The 16,523-nt window shown below is 55.4% G+C and overlaps 1 protein-coding gene across 9 annotated transcripts in view; it reads left to right on the forward strand.

Annotated features, from left to right (window-relative positions):
* PSD4 (pleckstrin and Sec7 domain containing 4) overlaps positions 1-16,523 on the forward strand; it is a 43,798-nt gene that overhangs the window by 25,357 nt on the left and 1,918 nt on the right. For 6 of the 9 annotated variants that reach the window (XM_070573644.1, XM_070573647.1, XM_070573646.1 and 3 more), the window contains exons 2-16: positions 2,777-3,799; positions 4,901-5,026; positions 5,323-5,401; positions 5,900-6,281; positions 9,100-9,276; positions 9,727-9,807; positions 9,942-10,054; positions 10,295-10,353; positions 10,573-10,662; positions 11,745-11,788; positions 12,171-12,331; positions 13,895-13,965; positions 14,047-14,210; positions 14,731-14,875; positions 15,040-15,183. In XM_070573644.1, the coding sequence (XP_070429745.1) occupies positions 2,891-3,799; positions 4,901-5,026; positions 5,323-5,401; positions 5,900-6,281; positions 9,100-9,276; positions 9,727-9,807; positions 9,942-10,054; positions 10,295-10,353; positions 10,573-10,662; positions 11,745-11,788; positions 12,171-12,331; positions 13,895-13,965; positions 14,047-14,210; positions 14,731-14,875; positions 15,040-15,183 (2,745 nt within the window). In that variant the 5' untranslated portion in view covers positions 2,777-2,890. Of the gene's footprint in view, positions 1-210; positions 400-2,776; positions 3,800-4,338; positions 4,517-4,900; positions 5,027-5,322; positions 5,402-5,899; positions 6,282-9,099; positions 9,277-9,726; positions 9,808-9,941; positions 10,055-10,294; positions 10,354-10,572; positions 10,663-11,744; positions 11,789-12,170; positions 12,332-13,894; positions 13,966-14,046; positions 14,211-14,730; positions 14,876-15,039; positions 15,184-16,523 lie in introns of those variants that run through there. The other 3 variants (XM_070573643.1, XM_070573648.1, XM_070573649.1) reach the window with 3 other exon arrangements.

Consider the following 16,523-nt stretch of genomic DNA (forward strand, 5'->3'; position numbering starts at 1 on the left):
CCTGCCCCGCCTCCCTTAGGTCCCAGAAAGCTGCTGTCTTCTGCAGTCTCTGGAAAGCTGCTGTAGCTTCTCTGATTTTCTTGTCCCCTTTGAATCCATAGAGGAACACCCAGTATCTTCTGGGAAGGCAAATCCAGTACCCATTTGTGTCTAGCAGAGTCATTAACGTTTACCTGTATGGCTGCTTTATTTCATATGCTATTTATTTAGAAACACAAACGTGCAAAGAGGAACATATGGGACGCCCGTCTTATGAAGACTGCAGAACATCCTTTCCACTGGCCTCTGCCCACCATTCCCATTCCCACTATTAGCGTTTGAACTTTTCCTGTCAAGTGAGGTCACTCGTGAGAGCAGGGGATTTGATGCCACCTGGGCAGAATGCTCTGATGCCCACAGGTATGTGCCCCTGAGGCTGGCACCTTCAGACACAATGTGTCAGGGTGTGGAGGAATGAGGACCGGAGAAGGGGTCTTGGGAGGGAAACCAGCTGGGCACGAATAGACCAGGCCTTGGCAGGGAGGAGGGGGCAAGGGAGGTCGGCCACGGGGTCTGGGAAGGGAGCTGGGGATGCCCCGTGTTCAGGTTCCTGTAAACCAGGTGCTTCTCTCCCCCTCTGCCCTCTGTCTCCTAGATGGAGCTGGCTCCCCAGTGTTTCCTGTACACTCTGGGCTGGTTGTTTGAGAAGGCTGCAGAGGTGGGATGTCCCACCTCCTTACTCACACTTGGCCATTCTCCAGGCAGGCCTGGGGAGGGAAGTGTGGATCCAAGGGGTTGCCTGAGTCTAGATGATGGATCCTGAGGCTCACTCATCCCTTCCCCCTTGGAAGTAGGACTATAGCAGGCCTGTTACTCAGAGAGGATGGAGAGTAGAAAATGGGCAGCTGCTTAGGGGCAGCAAGGTACCTAGGTACTGCCCCTTGGGCTGACCCAGGACTTAGGGAGCAAGCCATATGAATCCTCAGCCCATAACCTGGGGCAGGGTATGGGGTGGAGAGGTAGGACCTAGAATGATGAGTGAGGCTGAGCTAAATTGTTGGGGTCCCATAGGAGAAGAGTGAAAGGCAAGACTGGTTCCAATTGATTTGATTCAGAGCAGCGCGTACAAGATCCAAAATAAGAAACAGCCCACCCTTAGGGAAGTCACAGTCGATCGGAGAGGCCAACAGAGAACTCGGTGATGGACGGGCCCTGAGGCTGGACGGGGGCCTTTGTGGCGGGTGCTAACACTTCAGAATCGTGAGGCCCATAGTTCAGCAGTTACAGATTCTTGCTAGGCTAAAGTGAGGGGTGTGGGGGCTGGGACAGAGGAGAGGTGAAATCCCAGAGGGGGATTCTGTTTTTGAGGGGCTTTTAGGAGGGTACTTTCAAAGGAATAAGAAACGGAAATTCATCGTGGTCCTGTCGCATCTCTCAGGCTTCTCCTGAAAGAAGGCACAGTACCGAGCCATGTTTTCCAGGTGACCCCACCTGCCCTTGGTTTTCCAGCTCTGAGGGCTCCCATTTGTTGGCCGTCTGATGGTGGGCCATAAAGTAGGGGAGAGGTGGGTTCGTGGATGTCACACGTGGTTACAAGTTGGGAGCGCGCTCGCGTGTGTGTGTTTATTTATACCTTTGTATGCCGAAATATTTCAATACAGCTTATAAGCACACACACAGTCTTCATGACAGAAATATGTGAATGAGGAAAGGGAGGCAAAGGGAAAATAAGAAAAGATGTGATGAGGCCAGGGGTGCGTTTAATACTGGAAATGCGTGCTGTAGGGGCCTGTGTACTTAACCCTGCCCGTCCTAAGGGTCAGTACCAAGAGGGAAAGTGGTCACGTTACAAATTCACGGTGTCCACAGGATCAAAATAAGCCAGTTCTGAAGAAGCAGGGCCACCCCGAGAGCCATGTAGAGTGGGGTCCACACACAGGGGATGCAGACTCATGCTTCTAGAATATACCCTGCAAGATTCAGCCACATCCGACGGGGCCCTACCCAGAGTGCTAGTGTAGCCGATGGACAGGCCAGCTCTGAGCAGATGTGGTGTAGCCCCAGGCAGGCACGGCCACACATCTCCAGCCTTCTCCTCAGAAGGCATTCTGGTCTGCCAGTTCAGCTGAATTGTCCCCTCTCCAGGAGCCCGGGCCAAGCTTAGTGAAGTTCCCTCTACCTGCTTCCACCTGGGTGAAGTTGCATGGCTGTAAATGAGAACCAACCAGTAGCCTTGCAAAGGATGCAGGCCCAGGACAGGAGCTGTAGGAAGTGGAAATAGGGCAGGCTGTGGCCTTTGTTTCCTGGGCACTTGCTTCTCCAATGACTGTTCCATTCTCCTCAACTCTAGCCTATGTCTGCTTGGCTCCCACATACTTTGGTTTACATGTCGGTTTTGGCTTGCTGCTGCTTTCACACTGTTTTGAGGCATTTTCATCTTCTGCTCCTGCTACCAACCACCTTGGTCTCTCCATTCTCCAATCCGAATTCCCACAAGAAGGATCAGGTTTGACCAGTTCATCTTTTTAAGCTAAGTCGTTTGGGCCACCTCCAACCAGCATACGGGTATCTTTGGAGCAGGTGCCACCGTGCTGCAAGCAGTCGAGATCGTGGGGTGGGGCGGCATATATGGCACACTTCTCACCCCCAGCAGGGCTGTGGAGGGCAGTTCCAATTGATTTGAATTAGCCACGGCCATGGATGTGGCCAGCCCTCCAGAAGACATCTGACACACCAGCCGTGTGCTTCCGGGGGCTGACAGGCTTTGCTAACCCGAATTTGCTTTGGGCACTTCCAGGGTAGATGTGGATTCCCAGTTGCCCGCCTGGCCAGCACTCCCCCTGATCCACACAATGGGACTGTGAAGGCAGACACTGCTGGGGGCTCCTGCGCAGCTTGCTCTCTGTGGAGGATGGGTGACGACAGACTCTCTGAACACCCCGAACCCGTGGAATTTCTCAACATCTATTTGGGAGACAACCTGCAGCCCCACCCAGGAGTGCACCTGAGGGAAACATGTGGCCATCCTGACCCTCCGAAACCTTGTGGAGAACAGATCTGCGCCTCTGACCCTCCTGATTCCGCAAGGCAAGATGCTCCTCCCAGGGGCTCCAGCACAGAAGCCACGCACCTGGGGAGCGGCTCTTCCCAGGGGGACTTAAGGCAGAGCCAGAGCACGTCCACTCAGGTGGTGTTCTGGGCGGGCATCCTGCAGGCCCAGATGTGCGTCCTGGACCTGGAGGAGGAGCTGGAGAAGACGGAGGGGCTCAGGGCCGAGCTGAGATGCTGCCTCCCCCCGGCCCCTACAGACCTACCTACTTTCTCCTCCAGCCCTGTGGGCCGCCGGGACTTGGGCCTCCGCCCCGGCCCACCCGTGGAAGAGGCTTTGGGGGAAGACAGCAGTGGGCCTGAGGGGGAGAACCAGAACCTCGTGTGGCCGGGGAAGGGAACCCCAGATTCTTCCCCAGAGTGGGGTGCCGAGGAGGAGAGCGTGTTCTTCGACAATCCCCTCTTCCTGGACAGCCCTTGCTCAGACGCCAGTGCTTCCGAAGAGCGCTTTTCCTGGGGGTTCCCAGACTTCCCAGCAGACGTGAGGACTGGGACCCAGAGCCCACAGACCCTGGAGCCTCCAGTCCCAGGAGGCGGGGTGCCATGGGAGCTGGAAGGGGAGCCAGGTTTAGGGGACGGCACATCTGATTCCAGCGGGCACACCACCCCTCCATTCCCTGTGCCCATCTACAGACCGCACTCCCTCTCCTGGGCTGCAGGGGATGCCGCTGATGGGGCTCCGGCAGTACCTCCTGGGCAGGGGGAGAATGAGGTAAGACGAGCCCTGGGAACCAACGAGTGCTGTGCACGGGGACACAGAAGGAAGGGCCTTCCTCTGTGGTCACCAGGCCCAGAACACTCTTTTCAGATACTAGGGCCTTTTGGGATCCTGGAGTAATGGAACAAAAAGCAAGATGAGTGTGGCCTTCAGAATTATAGGAGATTTTATGGCTGCCGTGATGTCAGCTGAGCATGGTGGTGATTAGGTCTACAAATGTCACCATCTCGCCAGCTCCAAGGGGCACATTTGGACACATTTGGAGAACAGACAGCTCCTCCAGTTGCAGCATGTTCCAGGCCATTCTCAGACTACCCCACCCACCTCCAAGACATTCCTAAGTGTAACAGGGCAGAGGTCACCTGCCCTGAGGGGAGCTGTCTCTTTTAAGAGTCCCGTCCTCTCTTCTTGAGTGATTTCAGCATTTTGTTACTTTTAGCTCACCATCTTTCATCCCCGCCCTCCAGTGTCGATAGGTCAAGCCCATATGACAATGGCAGAGGCCCTTGATATCAACTAGGACAAGTTATATGAGACAATAGGGAGCACAGTTTTCCCAGGGAGGCCTCTGCTTCAGAGATAAGGAACCTCAAGATGGCAGAGCAGGGCTGTAACTTGCCAATCTCTCTGATCCCAGGGAACAATGGAGAAGGGCTGTTAACCAGAGCAGCTTTCTCACCTGACCTCCATTCAGAGGAGCTGCTAAGTATGGTCAGGGCCACCTCCACCCAGGCCGGGGGCCCAGTGTGGGGCGGTGGTGGCTGCCTCCTGTGGAAGTCCATTCTCGGGACCTTCCTGCTTTAGGGTCTTTGGGGTGCTCAGAGGGAAGCTGGAGCCCCATTCTCGGAGCTGGCAGTTTGCTGCCATCTGGGATGGCAGAGCCCAGCCCAGTGCCTGGGGCCGTCACCCTCCCTCTAACACAGACCCTCCTTGGGCTGGTACTGCAGGCAGCAGGACCATCTGGGTGGACTGTGGAGGGAGGGGGACGGGGGACAGAGAAGCCTAGAAGACTAGGCCTAGTGGGGTGTAGGAAAGGCCTAGAGAACAGTTTCCCTCGGTCAAAACTCTCCTCTTCTTTTCTTCTCTCTCCCTCAGTCCTTTCTGGGAGACAGTCTTGGCCCTACCCCATCTACAGCATCCTGTGCGGACAAAGCATTGACCTGGGAAATAGGACAAGTCGGATCTGACCCTAGGCCTGCCACACCTCCTGTGCAACCTTGGGCAAGTTACTTCCCCACTCTGGGCCTCACCTTCTCCACCTGTAGAGGAGGAACATGAATCCAGTGATTTCCAGTGCCCACCAGCACTATTAGGATGTGGGTCTTCTCCCATCCAGGATGGCTGTTCTGAGCTGAGGGCTCCGACTGGGGCTGTGTCGGCTGGGTGGGAGGGCAGCATGGAGGGAGGGCTCTGTGTACTCGCAGTCATTCTTCCCTTCCCCTCTCCCTGCCTGGCCTCCCCCATTCACCTCCCAGTACCTCCAAAGCTCATGGAGATCCCGGGGCCTCTCTCAACAGGCCCTGCCCAGCCCTGAGAGCTCACATCCAGAAGCGTGTCCTTCATGGCCCCAGGTGCCTCTTACCTCCCAGCACAGAGGTGAGACCCAGTATGGGGGCCTGAGAAACTGGGTGGTTGGGAGGCTTTGGGATCTGGAGTGGGGACAAAGGTCATCATTGGTTCCATGGAAGTCATTAAGGGGTCCCACTGTATTGTGTTGGAGCCGGACAGACTTGGGGGGTTAAATCCTGCTTCTGCCTATGTGACTTCATCAATACAGTGGGTTTTTAAATACTTATCTCAGAGTAAAGGAAGAAATGTACAAAAGACTCAGCATTTTTGATGCCTAGGTCTTAGGGGTTTATCAAGTCCTGAACCCCTGGTTGCCTCAGGCTGGAGTCCTGGGAGGCCGCTGCCTCTGCGTGTGGGAGGTCACTGCCCAAAGGAGGGACAGGACGTGCTGCCCAGCTCCATGGGAGGAGCCCCAGGGAGGGAGCCTGTGGAGATGGCAGCCCAGACTGTTCTGTCTCTGCCAGGCCCCTTGGCCCTCAGCCTGCCTCTCGCCCTGTGCCAGCCTCACTCCCTGCTCTTCCTCAGGTGACAGGGATGCTGAGCGTCCCCAGGAGTCTGCTCCCTGCACCTTGGCCCCTGGCTCCTGGGGGAGCCCAGCCTATTCACCAGAGCCTGGCAGCCCCGAGCCTGAGAGCAGAGGCCGCAGCCCCAGGCCCAGCGCCGTGTCCTCCCAGGAAGGCAGCCCACAGCTCCAGGGCCACCGCTCGGGCAGCATCTCTCCCAAGTGGACCCTAGATGCTTCCCGCCCTTCACTCTTGGAGACAGATGGGGCAGAGCCAAGTTCCTTGGAGAAAGAGGAGGCAGGAGAGGCCCCAAACCCAGGGAAGGAAGTAAAGAGCGAAGGCCCAGCCAGGACCGCAGAGGCTGTAGCCATCCAGCCTGACGTTCACTTGACTTCTGTGGAAGGGTAAGTGTTAGAGTCACCTGCTCTCTGGCTCCTAGTTATGGTTGCGTTTGAGAATACCCTGGTCCGGATGGAGCGCCAAAAAAGCACATTGGGATTTAACATACTGGTATCTATTAATCCAGGATTACATGACTGGGCACCAGCAGGGTTTTGGGAAAGACGAGAGGGTTTGAATGCATAAGAAACCAAAGAGCAGACAGTCATACGTGTGGGGCAGGATTTGAGAGTGCTGAGGCAGCGCCTGAGGACATGTCCGAGGTGGGACACCAGGAGAGGAGGAGCGGGTGTTCAGGGAACCAGACCAGAGCCATGTGCCCAGAAAAAGGGGAGCCATGCCTGGCAGGTTTGGGGAGTGGGAAGGTCAGACATTACACGCTGTTTTGAATCTGAAGAGGTGTCTGGGAGAAATTCATCTCAGAGCCTAGGCCCAGGGTGCTGGCTCGGATCTCAGGGGAAGCCGGAGCACCAAGGGGAGGTTTGTTTGGGACCAAGGGGAGGGATCTTGGGGCCCACAGCAGGATTGAGTAACCCCATAACTATGAGCAGAGGTAGGAATAGGCCAACTGGGAAACCAACCTAGATGTCTGCGTGCCCCAGGATGCTGCATGAAGACTGTCAGGCCCTGGGATCTCTCCATGGGAAACAGGTTTTGTTCTCTGGTTGGCTGAATAGGGATCATATTGAAGAGACCAGGAGGAACCAGCGATGGTTCAAGTCAGGGACCTAATGTTGCACTAACTGGAGGGTTAGCCCCACTCCCATCCTGGGGTCATTGAGTGATGGCCACAGAAACTCAGTCAGTGCCAGAAACCAAAGAAACATCTTCCTTATGCATCTGGAAGACTACGCGGTCCCTGGAGATGTTCAGAGGCTTTGTAATCAGAGGAGTCCCTTAGTATCTAAAAAGAGATGGTTAGGTTCATTCTACCAAAAATTAAAGTTATTTTAACCTAAAATAAAATTAAGTAGATTCACCTAAAATGAGAACCATACTTTCATAGTAAATAATGAAAGAAGTTTTTAATTGGGGCTTTTCTTGGTAAAGGACACTAAATATTATATAATGTTTATTTAATCTTTTATTTACCACAGTACAGGAGGTTTCATTTTCCCGGCATAAGTTTGCTAGCCTGAGATGTCTTTCATTCATGCCTGACTCTCACAGTGAGGTCATAAAGGTCATTTTTATTTCATTTATCTTATTATATTATTATTTATTTTTTAAAATTTTTTTTGAGGAAGATCAGCCCTGAGCTAACATCTGCTGCCAATCTTCCTCTTTTTGCTGAGGAAGACTGCCCTGAGCTAACATCTGTGCCCATCTTCCTACACTTTATATGTGGGACGCCTACCACAGCATGGCTTGCCAAGCGGTGCCATGTCTGTACCCGGGATCCGAACTGGCAAACCCCGGGCCGCCGAATCGGAACGTGTGAACTTAACCTTGCGCCACCAGACTGGCCCCTGTATTATTATTTCTTAACATCATTTTATAACAGACTTATTGAGATCTAATTCACATACCATACAATTCACTCACTTAAAGTATACAATTCATGATAATTTATATTTGCATAGCGGTTTTAAATTTTTTTCCCAAAGGGCCTCCCCATCTAGATATTATTTTAGTAACAACACTAATTGACTAGGTCACTTTTGCAAACATATTTTAGGGCCTCATCAGCATATTATCCAGATAGTTCTCTTTAGATGGGACAATTGTGTTGTTATTTTGATATTCGCTTCTTCACTTGTTCACTGGACCAACTCTTCCAGGTCCTCATTTGCCAGTGGCTTTCCTTGTGATTCCTGGGGTCTTCCAGCATCACTTTGACAGACTTCATGAAATCTTAGGTTTCTTCGGCAAGATTTATAAGTTTCACTTTTCGGCTGGTTTCCATTGGGCTTGCCCTGCATCCCTGGCTGTGTCTGACCTCAGGAGGCAGGGAGATGTTCCCGGCAAAGACACTGACCCACTCAGGGGCAGAGATGGACGTCTGAGTTAAGGGGAGAGGGCTAATTTCACAAGTGGGCATTTTATCTGTCAGTGAGCATTTCCATATTACGATGAGTTTTGCTTCCCTGTACAACTCCCTAACGGTGGTAATGTGGACAAGGAATATTCAGATAAGGAGGACACCCCATACCTGGTTGCAGGGGAAACAGAAGAGTCAGGTAGAGATTGCACCGGGTGACTTCTGAGATTCTGAGAGTCAGACTCCGAGTGTCCTCTCAGTCTGCTGGGGGTTGCGTAGGCCTATGCACACTCATACAGGTCATCATGCAGTCTCCTGTGGTAAGGCCTTTCTTGACCACAGAGCTGCCGATACGAGAAAGGAGAGATTGGAAACCACCTGACTCCCCCTGCTGTTGCCATTCCGAAAGCCAGTCTAGCTTCCTGTTCTTGCCTCATCCTTGCACCTTTCTTGGCTCCAGCGTGGAGGCTGGAGCTGGAGCTGGAGGGCAAACACCACTAATGTCTTCAAAGGGTTGTACCCGCCAGCTGAGGTGAACTAGGCTCAGAGCATCCCTGTGGTTGATCTGAGAAAGTGCCGGGTACCAAGCTTGGCTCCAACCCTTGTCAGCCTTGGTGAATACCACCCTGTCTGGGTTCTCCTGGTGCCCAGCCCAGGCCAGGCCAGGCAGGCTGTGATCCTGCATCTTCCCTGGGGGATGCCCTGGTCCACCTCCTCCCCTCCACTCAAGGCCCAGACTCCAGCTCCCCTCTGAGCTCTGGGTACCCCCTCCACGACTTGACTTAGAATCCCTCCCTGTCCACCCCAAGTGGGAGTCTGAGAACACTGATGGACTTTTCCAGGCTTCCTGAGAGCCCCATGCTCCACGTGCAATCCCCAGAGGAAGGCCAAAGGCCACAGGCTGGAGACAAGCTGGCTAATGGCATCAGGACCGACAAGGTGGCCTGGAACTTGGCCTCTCGCCTCTATCATCTGGAGGGTTTCCGGAAGTCTGAAGTGGCTGCCTACCTGCAGAAGAAGTGAGGGGCTTTGAGCCTGAGCGAGGCTCCAGGTTGAGGCAGGACGGGGCTCCCTCCACTAGCCACCCTTCCCATCCCTGCATCCCTCCAGCTCCACTGCTGACCGGTCATCCATCACTCCTGTCCTGGTCCCTTCCCTGTACCTGTGCCAGGCCTGGCTCTTCCTCCATCACACTTGTATCACCCCTTCTCCACACCCTGATGCCTTTTTAGAGCCACTGGACCGGCCACCTTGCCTCCCCCTGCCCTAGCTCCACATGTCCCTCCCATTCAACACTGGGTGGCGGCCAGTGGCAGACCAGACCCTGGCTGCCCCCTGCCCTCTTGGGACCTAGGGTCCAGCCTGGCTGTGCCTTTCCCTGCTCGGCCCCGCCCCTCTCAGGCCCCAGGATGTCTGCAGCCCCAGCCCAGGTCCCCAGCGCAGGCTTCATCCGCGCTTCTCCTCCGCAGCAACGACTTCAGCAGGGCTGTGGCTGAAGAGTACTTGTCCTTCTTCCAGTTTGGAGGCCAGAGCCTGGACCGTGCCCTCCGGTAACACCTTCAGGCCCGCTCTGGGGAGGAGGGATGGCCGGGGACAGTGGCTGAGGGTGGAATCTGGCCCTGAGCTCCAGGGCCTGCTGGCTGCCCGGCCTGGGCCCTGCCCTTGACTCTGGCCCTCTGTCCAGGGGCTTCCTCCAGGCGCTGGTGCTCAGTGGAGAGACTCAGGAGCGGGAGCGAATCCTCTACCAGTTCTCCAGACGCTTCCATCACTGCAATCCCAGGGTCTTCCCCTCAGTAGGTAGGGAGGGCCGGCCCTCAGGGCAGGAAAGGGGGATTTTGGGGTACCTGGGAGAAGCATGGCATGGACGTGTCCCTGGGTCTGGTTGGGAATTCACTTGGCTGGTGGCTGGTGGGAGTGTGTTTGGGGGGCTATGGAGAACCAGAAGCATTTGGGGGTCACCCCACCCAGTGTGGGCAGAGGAAACACAGGAGTCTGGTTCCAGTGAGCTCTCTCTCCACTCACCTCTCTCCGGGGCAGATTCTGTACACACCTTGACCTGTGCCATCATGCTCCTTAACACGGACCTGCACGGACAGGTGAGAGGCAGAAGGAGTACCTGTGGGATCCGAGGCGGGGGCCAGGATGGGGGGCTGGAAGAGGGGAGTTGAGACCAGAGGCTCGGGAGGGGTCAGGGAAGGGCCCTGGAGGATGTGGGCCTGGGGAACTGGAGAAGGTTCCAGAGTGGCTGGCTGGGGGGTTATTCTACTGGGGTGGGGAGTAGGTGCCAGCTGCCCCACTTCTCTCCGTGGCCACAGAACATTGGGAAGAGCATGAGCTGCCAGGAATTCATAACCAACCTGAACGGCCTGCGGGACGGCGGGAACTTCCCCAAGGAGCTGCTGAAGGTACAGCACAGGGGCCGCTCCCTGTGTGGGGCCTGGAGCTTGAGTCCTTGTCCCAAGGGCAGTACTGAGCTCAAGCCTGACTCTGCCAAAATCTCCTGGAGGGGACAGGGCTTGATCCCTGAAGGTACTTGGAGTGTGGGCCCTGCAGCTGCAGCAGCCTCACCTTGGCCTTGGTTAGTTTGTGCAAATTCACAGGCCCCCCCACCTTGGATCTGTTGAATTGGAATCCCTGGGTCTGAGGCCCCCACAATGTTTTATTAAGCTTCCTGGTGGTTCTTAGGCCTGTGCAGTCTGAGAAACACTGACTTTTGGTTCTCTGAGCAAACAAAGGGCGTCGGCAGTGTAAGTCTGGCACTGCGACTCAGGAGCCGATGTCCCAGGGCTTGAGGTCTAGTCCGGGGCAGCTCACCCCTCAGCCAACTCGAGTTCCTCCTGGGGGTAGTAGCCATCTGGCAGTGTTGTTATCACGGTGAAGTCAAATTTATCCAGTGCTTAGTACAGTGCCCGGCCCCTGGTATGCTTTTCCTAGATGGTTACAGCATTCGTTCCTTTGTCTAGCTGGTGTGTGTTTACTGAACACCAGTCATGTGCCGGGCACCCTGCTGGGCTCTGCCAGGGCTACAGAAGCAAGCGAGATGCAGCCACACGAATACTCTGTCAGACCATTTCCAAGGGACAGCACCTCATTTATTGATTCACTCGCTGTACGTTTCTTGCCCCGTCAGTCAGCCGTCCCTGCTCTGTCACACCCCTTCAGGCAGGCTGGTATGTGGGTGATTCATTTCCCCTTGAAGAGAACTCGTTCAGGCCTCACTAAGCTCAGGTGGCGACCGGGGTTGCTTTGATCATCCCCAGCACCTAGCACAGTGCCCGGCTCATGGGAAATGCTCCATAAACTGTCGCATGCGTGAACGCGTGCATGAATGTGTGCATGGATAGGCGAGCTGCTTCCCGCTCCAGGAAGAAGGGCAGCTGTGTTGGGTGGAGAGGCAGGCTGTGGCATGCCGCTGGCCTACCTCTGCCAGACAGAGTTTGGGCCGAGGCCCAAGGCCCCCCTGCCCACCTGTGTGCCTCTGTTTCAGGCCCTCTACTGGTCTATCCGAAGTGAGAAGCTCGAGTGGGCTGTGTAAGTGAGAGCCTCCCTCCTTTCCCTGCCCCGCCCCATCTCCCCTGCCCCTGGGCCTGTCCTTCCTCTGTCTGCCCACCTGCAAGTTGGAGAAGTTCAGCGCCCTGGACAGTGCTCCCTCTGAGTGGCATGGAGCCTGAGGCAGGGCCTGGTCCGATCTCAGAGAGGGTGGAGGGGCCCAGGTAACACCCAGAGGAGCCAGAGGCGGGGAGTGGGAGGGACGGCAGGAACTGGCTTTGAAGGAGGACTCCTTTCTGGGGGTCCTGGGGTGTGACTTCCCAGCAAGAGAGAGGGTGGGGGTGCTGAGGCCCTGGAAGGGAGTGGGAGCCTCCTGGTGGCCTTTGCTGGGTCAGCACCCCCAGCCCGATTCTCCAATGTCCAGGGACGAAGAAGACGCAGCCATTCCCGAGAAGGCACGGCCGTCTCCCCCAACCAGCAAGTTGAGCAACCCCTTCCTCCAGCTGGCCCAGGACCCCACGGTGCCCACTTACAAGCAGGGCATCCTGGCTCGGAAGATGCATCACGATGCGGATGGCAAGAAGAGTGAGTGTCTGCTGCCCTGCTGCTTGGTGGGGGCACCTGTCTGCCAGTGGACCGGGTGGGGGGGGTGTGGCGAGGAGCGACTCAGCTCAGCGACACGTGCGGACGTGTGCATGGGTGTGCAGAGATGGCACAGTTGAGGACGGGCAGCCCATGTGCCTTCCTCAATGGTGACTGCCGCCAGGTGCTGTGTAAGGTGCCAGGGGGCGAGGGTGCAGACAAAACAGACCCAGGCATTCCCTGGCCCAGAGCCCCTGTGGTAAGGTGGAAATTAGACAAGCACATCGATGGGACAAAAGGTAGGAAGAGCTGAGGGGTGTAGGGAGGCCTAGGTCATGTACGGGGTGCAGAGGAAGGCAATGGTGGAGTTTTTGTTTTGGGGGTGGGATGTGGGGACAGGGATAATTAAGGCTTCTGGGAAAGGATGGTATCTGAGCGGAACCTTGGAGGAAGAGGGTCTGGGTATTTGCAGCTGGGCAGAGGGCATCCCCCACAGAGAAAGGGGCGGGCAGAGTTTACTCCAAACACGGGCGTGTGAAAGAGAATGATGGGAGAGGCATTTGGGCCTCATTCTGCAGACAGCCAAAGGCTTTAGAGCAGGGCAGTGGTGTGACCAGAGCAGTAGGAAGTCTGAGCTTGGATGGGGTGTGGTGAGTGGCCAGGGAACTAGCATTTGGCTATGAGATGCCACAAGGCGTGAGCAAGGCCAGGAGGTGACCATGGGGAGGCAGGCCTTCTGCCCAAGGACATGAGCCCTCTGCCTCTCTGGATGGGCTCACCAAGTTGAGATCAGCTTGGAGGGACCAGAAAGATGTCTGAGTGGACCTTGCCTGTGGATGGGCACGTTTGGAGAAGGTAGAGCAGGGAGGGTGTGCGTGATCATCCACCTTTGTATGCAGAGAATAGTTCTCTGTCTGTTTTGGTTTCCAAGTGTTAAAAAACAAAATTCAGCTGAGTAAATCTGAAGATCGAATTGGCTTTATTAGGCGATCCATCTGGCGAGCAGAGATATACTCCAAAGGGTTGTACAAAATGGAAGGTTCCTATAGGAAGAATGGTGGGGCAAGGGAGCTATTAGCAAAAGGAAAGAAAGGATTATTTTTAGGCCGAGACGTCCTCCTTTTTGGGGGGGAAGGGACTGCAATGGTTTATCACGGCAGATTGCCTCTTCTTGCTCTGGGGTATGGAGAGGCCCCAGGAGACAGATTAGCTCGTTGGTGGTGACGGGAAGATTCCAGACTGGTTAAGATTTACATTTCCAGGAGAGATTGAAACTGCAATTAGGTTAGGTATTAAATCTAGGTTTGGTATTATGGGCTTTAGCATTAGGGATGCCATTTTGGGCTTGTGGTTTTCTCTTTAATACAAGTACGACTCCTGTGTGTGAGACACGGTCCATGCTTGTTTGTGAATATATGTTTTTTTGTGTTGGTTTGCTTCTGTGTGTTTATGTGAACCCTGGGGAGGGACTGGAGTTGGTGTGAGAGGCGGGGAGAGGGACTGTGTGTCTGAGTGTGTCTGGATGGGGGTGCCACTGCCCACTTCCGTGTTCTGCTCCTGGAGCAGCGCCATGGGGCAAGCGCGGCTGGAAGATGTTCCACACTTTGCTGCGAGGGATGGTCCTCTACTTCCTGAAGGTAGGAAGGGAGGCCCTGAATGGTTGGGAGGGTGGGCAACGGATGAAAACCTCTTTTCTGAGCCCCTGTGCCCTGTGGCAGGGAGAGGACCATGGTTCTGAGGGGGAGAGTTTGGTGGGGCAGATGGTGGACGAGCCCGTGGGGGTGCACCACTCATTGGCCACCCCAGCTACCCATTACACCAAGAAGCCGCACGTCTTCCAGCTGCGGACTGCCGACTGGCGCCTCTACCTCTTCCAGGCACCGTAAGTCCCTGGGGTGGCAGACAAGCGGCAAGGCCCCAGCTTTTCTCTCCCCTGAGCCCCTGCACCCTCTGATGGCTGCTGGCCCTGGTCCTGGTGGGAGCTGCCATCTTGACCAGGAAATCTTAGAACGCTGCACTGGAAGGGGTCCCAGGCTGCATATATGGCTGCTTCTTGCTTCCCTCCCCTGCCCTTGCCCCACTTTGCCAATGCATCAGCCTCTTCCTTGGAAGTCCAGATTGGGCCTCCCAGTTCTGATCAGAGGATTCCAGGAAGTCACTAACAATTGAGCATTTTTTGACGTTTGATATAAAATCCATTGCCTTCCCAGATTTCCCTGCAACCGATGAGCAAAACCACCAGCAGAGGTCAACCACCTCTGCTAGTAGCAGGGCTGTGGCTTTTTGAGGCTCTGAGTCCTGAGCGGCTGGAAGGCTCTGCAGAACACATGAGGTTGGGATGGGGGGTAGATGACCTGACTCACTGTATGGCCCTGGGGACCTACACCCTGCTCTGCCCGCAGCACTGCCAAGGAGATGAGTTCCTGGATTGCGCTCATCAATCTGGCTGCCGCCACGCACTCGGCGCCGCCCTTCCCCGCCGCGGTGGGCTCCCAGCGCAGATTCGTGCGGCCCATCCTGCCCGTGGGCCCCGCCCAGAGCTCCCTGGTACGGGAAGGGGCGGGGTGCACCCAGACCGGAGGACCGGGGGAGATGGGAGGGCGGGGCTGCGCACCTGGACCCGAGAACGGAGTTGGGGGCGTGGGCTGTGCACCTGGGCCAGGGAAGGAGGGGGGGCTGGGATGATTTCCCCCACCGTCTGCCGCCCCCAGGAGGAGCAGCATCGATCCCACGAGAACTGCCTGGATGCTGCCTCCGACGACCTGCTGGATCTGCAGAGGAACTTACCGGAGCGGCGGGGCCGAGGCCGCGAGCTGGAAGACTACCGCTTGCGGAAGGAGTACCTGGAGTACGAGGTGAGGCGCCGAGGCTCCCCGTCTGCCAGGGCCTCTCCCGCCCCGTCGGCTGACCCTCTTCCGCCCTCTGGCGGCCGCTTTCATCCCTGCAGCCGTCGCCCCCCTCGCTGCTCCGGGCGGGGCTGGCACTTGTGTGCGCTGTCTGTGCACACGCGTGCACAAAGTGTGTGTCGGGTGCACTCAGGGCCCTTCTCCTCTTGCCCTGGGGGTACAGAGCAGCTGCTTGTCTGGAAATACTCACGGACGTTATTTTTCTAATTTTTTTTTTCTCCCAAGAGTAGTATATTTGGCTTTTCCTAAATTGAAGGAAAGACTACATTTTGGCTGAATTATTTTCTCTAATCCATAGCTAATAATGATAACCAGTTTTTATGGAACTTGTATGACTTGCATGGGTTATCTTATTTAGGTAGCTAACACCTCGGGGTGGGGACTGTTGGCCTCGTTTTGTAGATAGGAAGCTGAGGCAGGCAGAGATTAAACAATTGGCCGAACCTGATGAGTTTACCTGCTCCTGGTCCCGTCCGTTCCTCATTTATGGTCTTAACTAAGGAATGAACTTCATGAGCTCTATGATCGAGGCCGAAGTGTTTTATCTCCTAATCCCCCACCACTCACCCCAAATTCTGCTTTGTTCTCACTTGGGTGCACATTCTGGGACCCTAAGCAGGAGGGGTGGGTGAGGGGCACTGTGAGAACAGAGGGAGTCAAAGGCCATCCAGAGGTGGAGACCAGAGAAGGGAGCCTCCTTGTTGCCTCCTGGCCGTGCCCCTGGGCCCTGGCGCTGCTCTCTCTCTCCCTTTCTGGCTCATCCCTTTTATTGTTGGTTGGACCACTTCCCAGAGGCCCCTAGTGTGGCCGATAAGACCCAGCTCTGCCTGCAGAATTCCAGCCTCTGCCTGCCACTGACTAGCAGGGACCTGAGCAAGCCACTGGCCCTCCCTAGGTCTCATTTCCCTTTTTATGAAGCAGAGACAATGATTCATGCACCTCCCAGGGCTGGAGGAGGATCCAGTGGGATGGAGGGTAGGAAAGCAGCAAGCTGGGAACTGTATCCGAAGGATACAGAGGCCTTAGGAGTGTTAAACATGTGAGGGTAGTTAGCATCACGCTCTCCAGATGCCAATTGTTAAAATGCTGTTCAGACTCAATTAGGGTTCAGTACAGATGTGAGCTGTTTGTGTGCAGTGCTGCACAGATCTCAGGCCTCGTGGATTCCAGATCTTTTGGTGTCTTGTAGATGTAGCATGTTCTAGAGAGGTTAGTCACAGCACTACAAGGTGTTGGCTATGAGAGCAGGGCTGAGCTGATAGGTGTTATTATAATCCTACCCAGATAAC

Source organism: Equus przewalskii, chromosome 14 (genome assembly GCF_037783145.1).
Source record: "Equus przewalskii isolate Varuska chromosome 14, EquPr2, whole genome shotgun sequence".
NCBI lineage: Eukaryota > Metazoa > Chordata > Mammalia > Perissodactyla > Equidae > Equus > Equus przewalskii.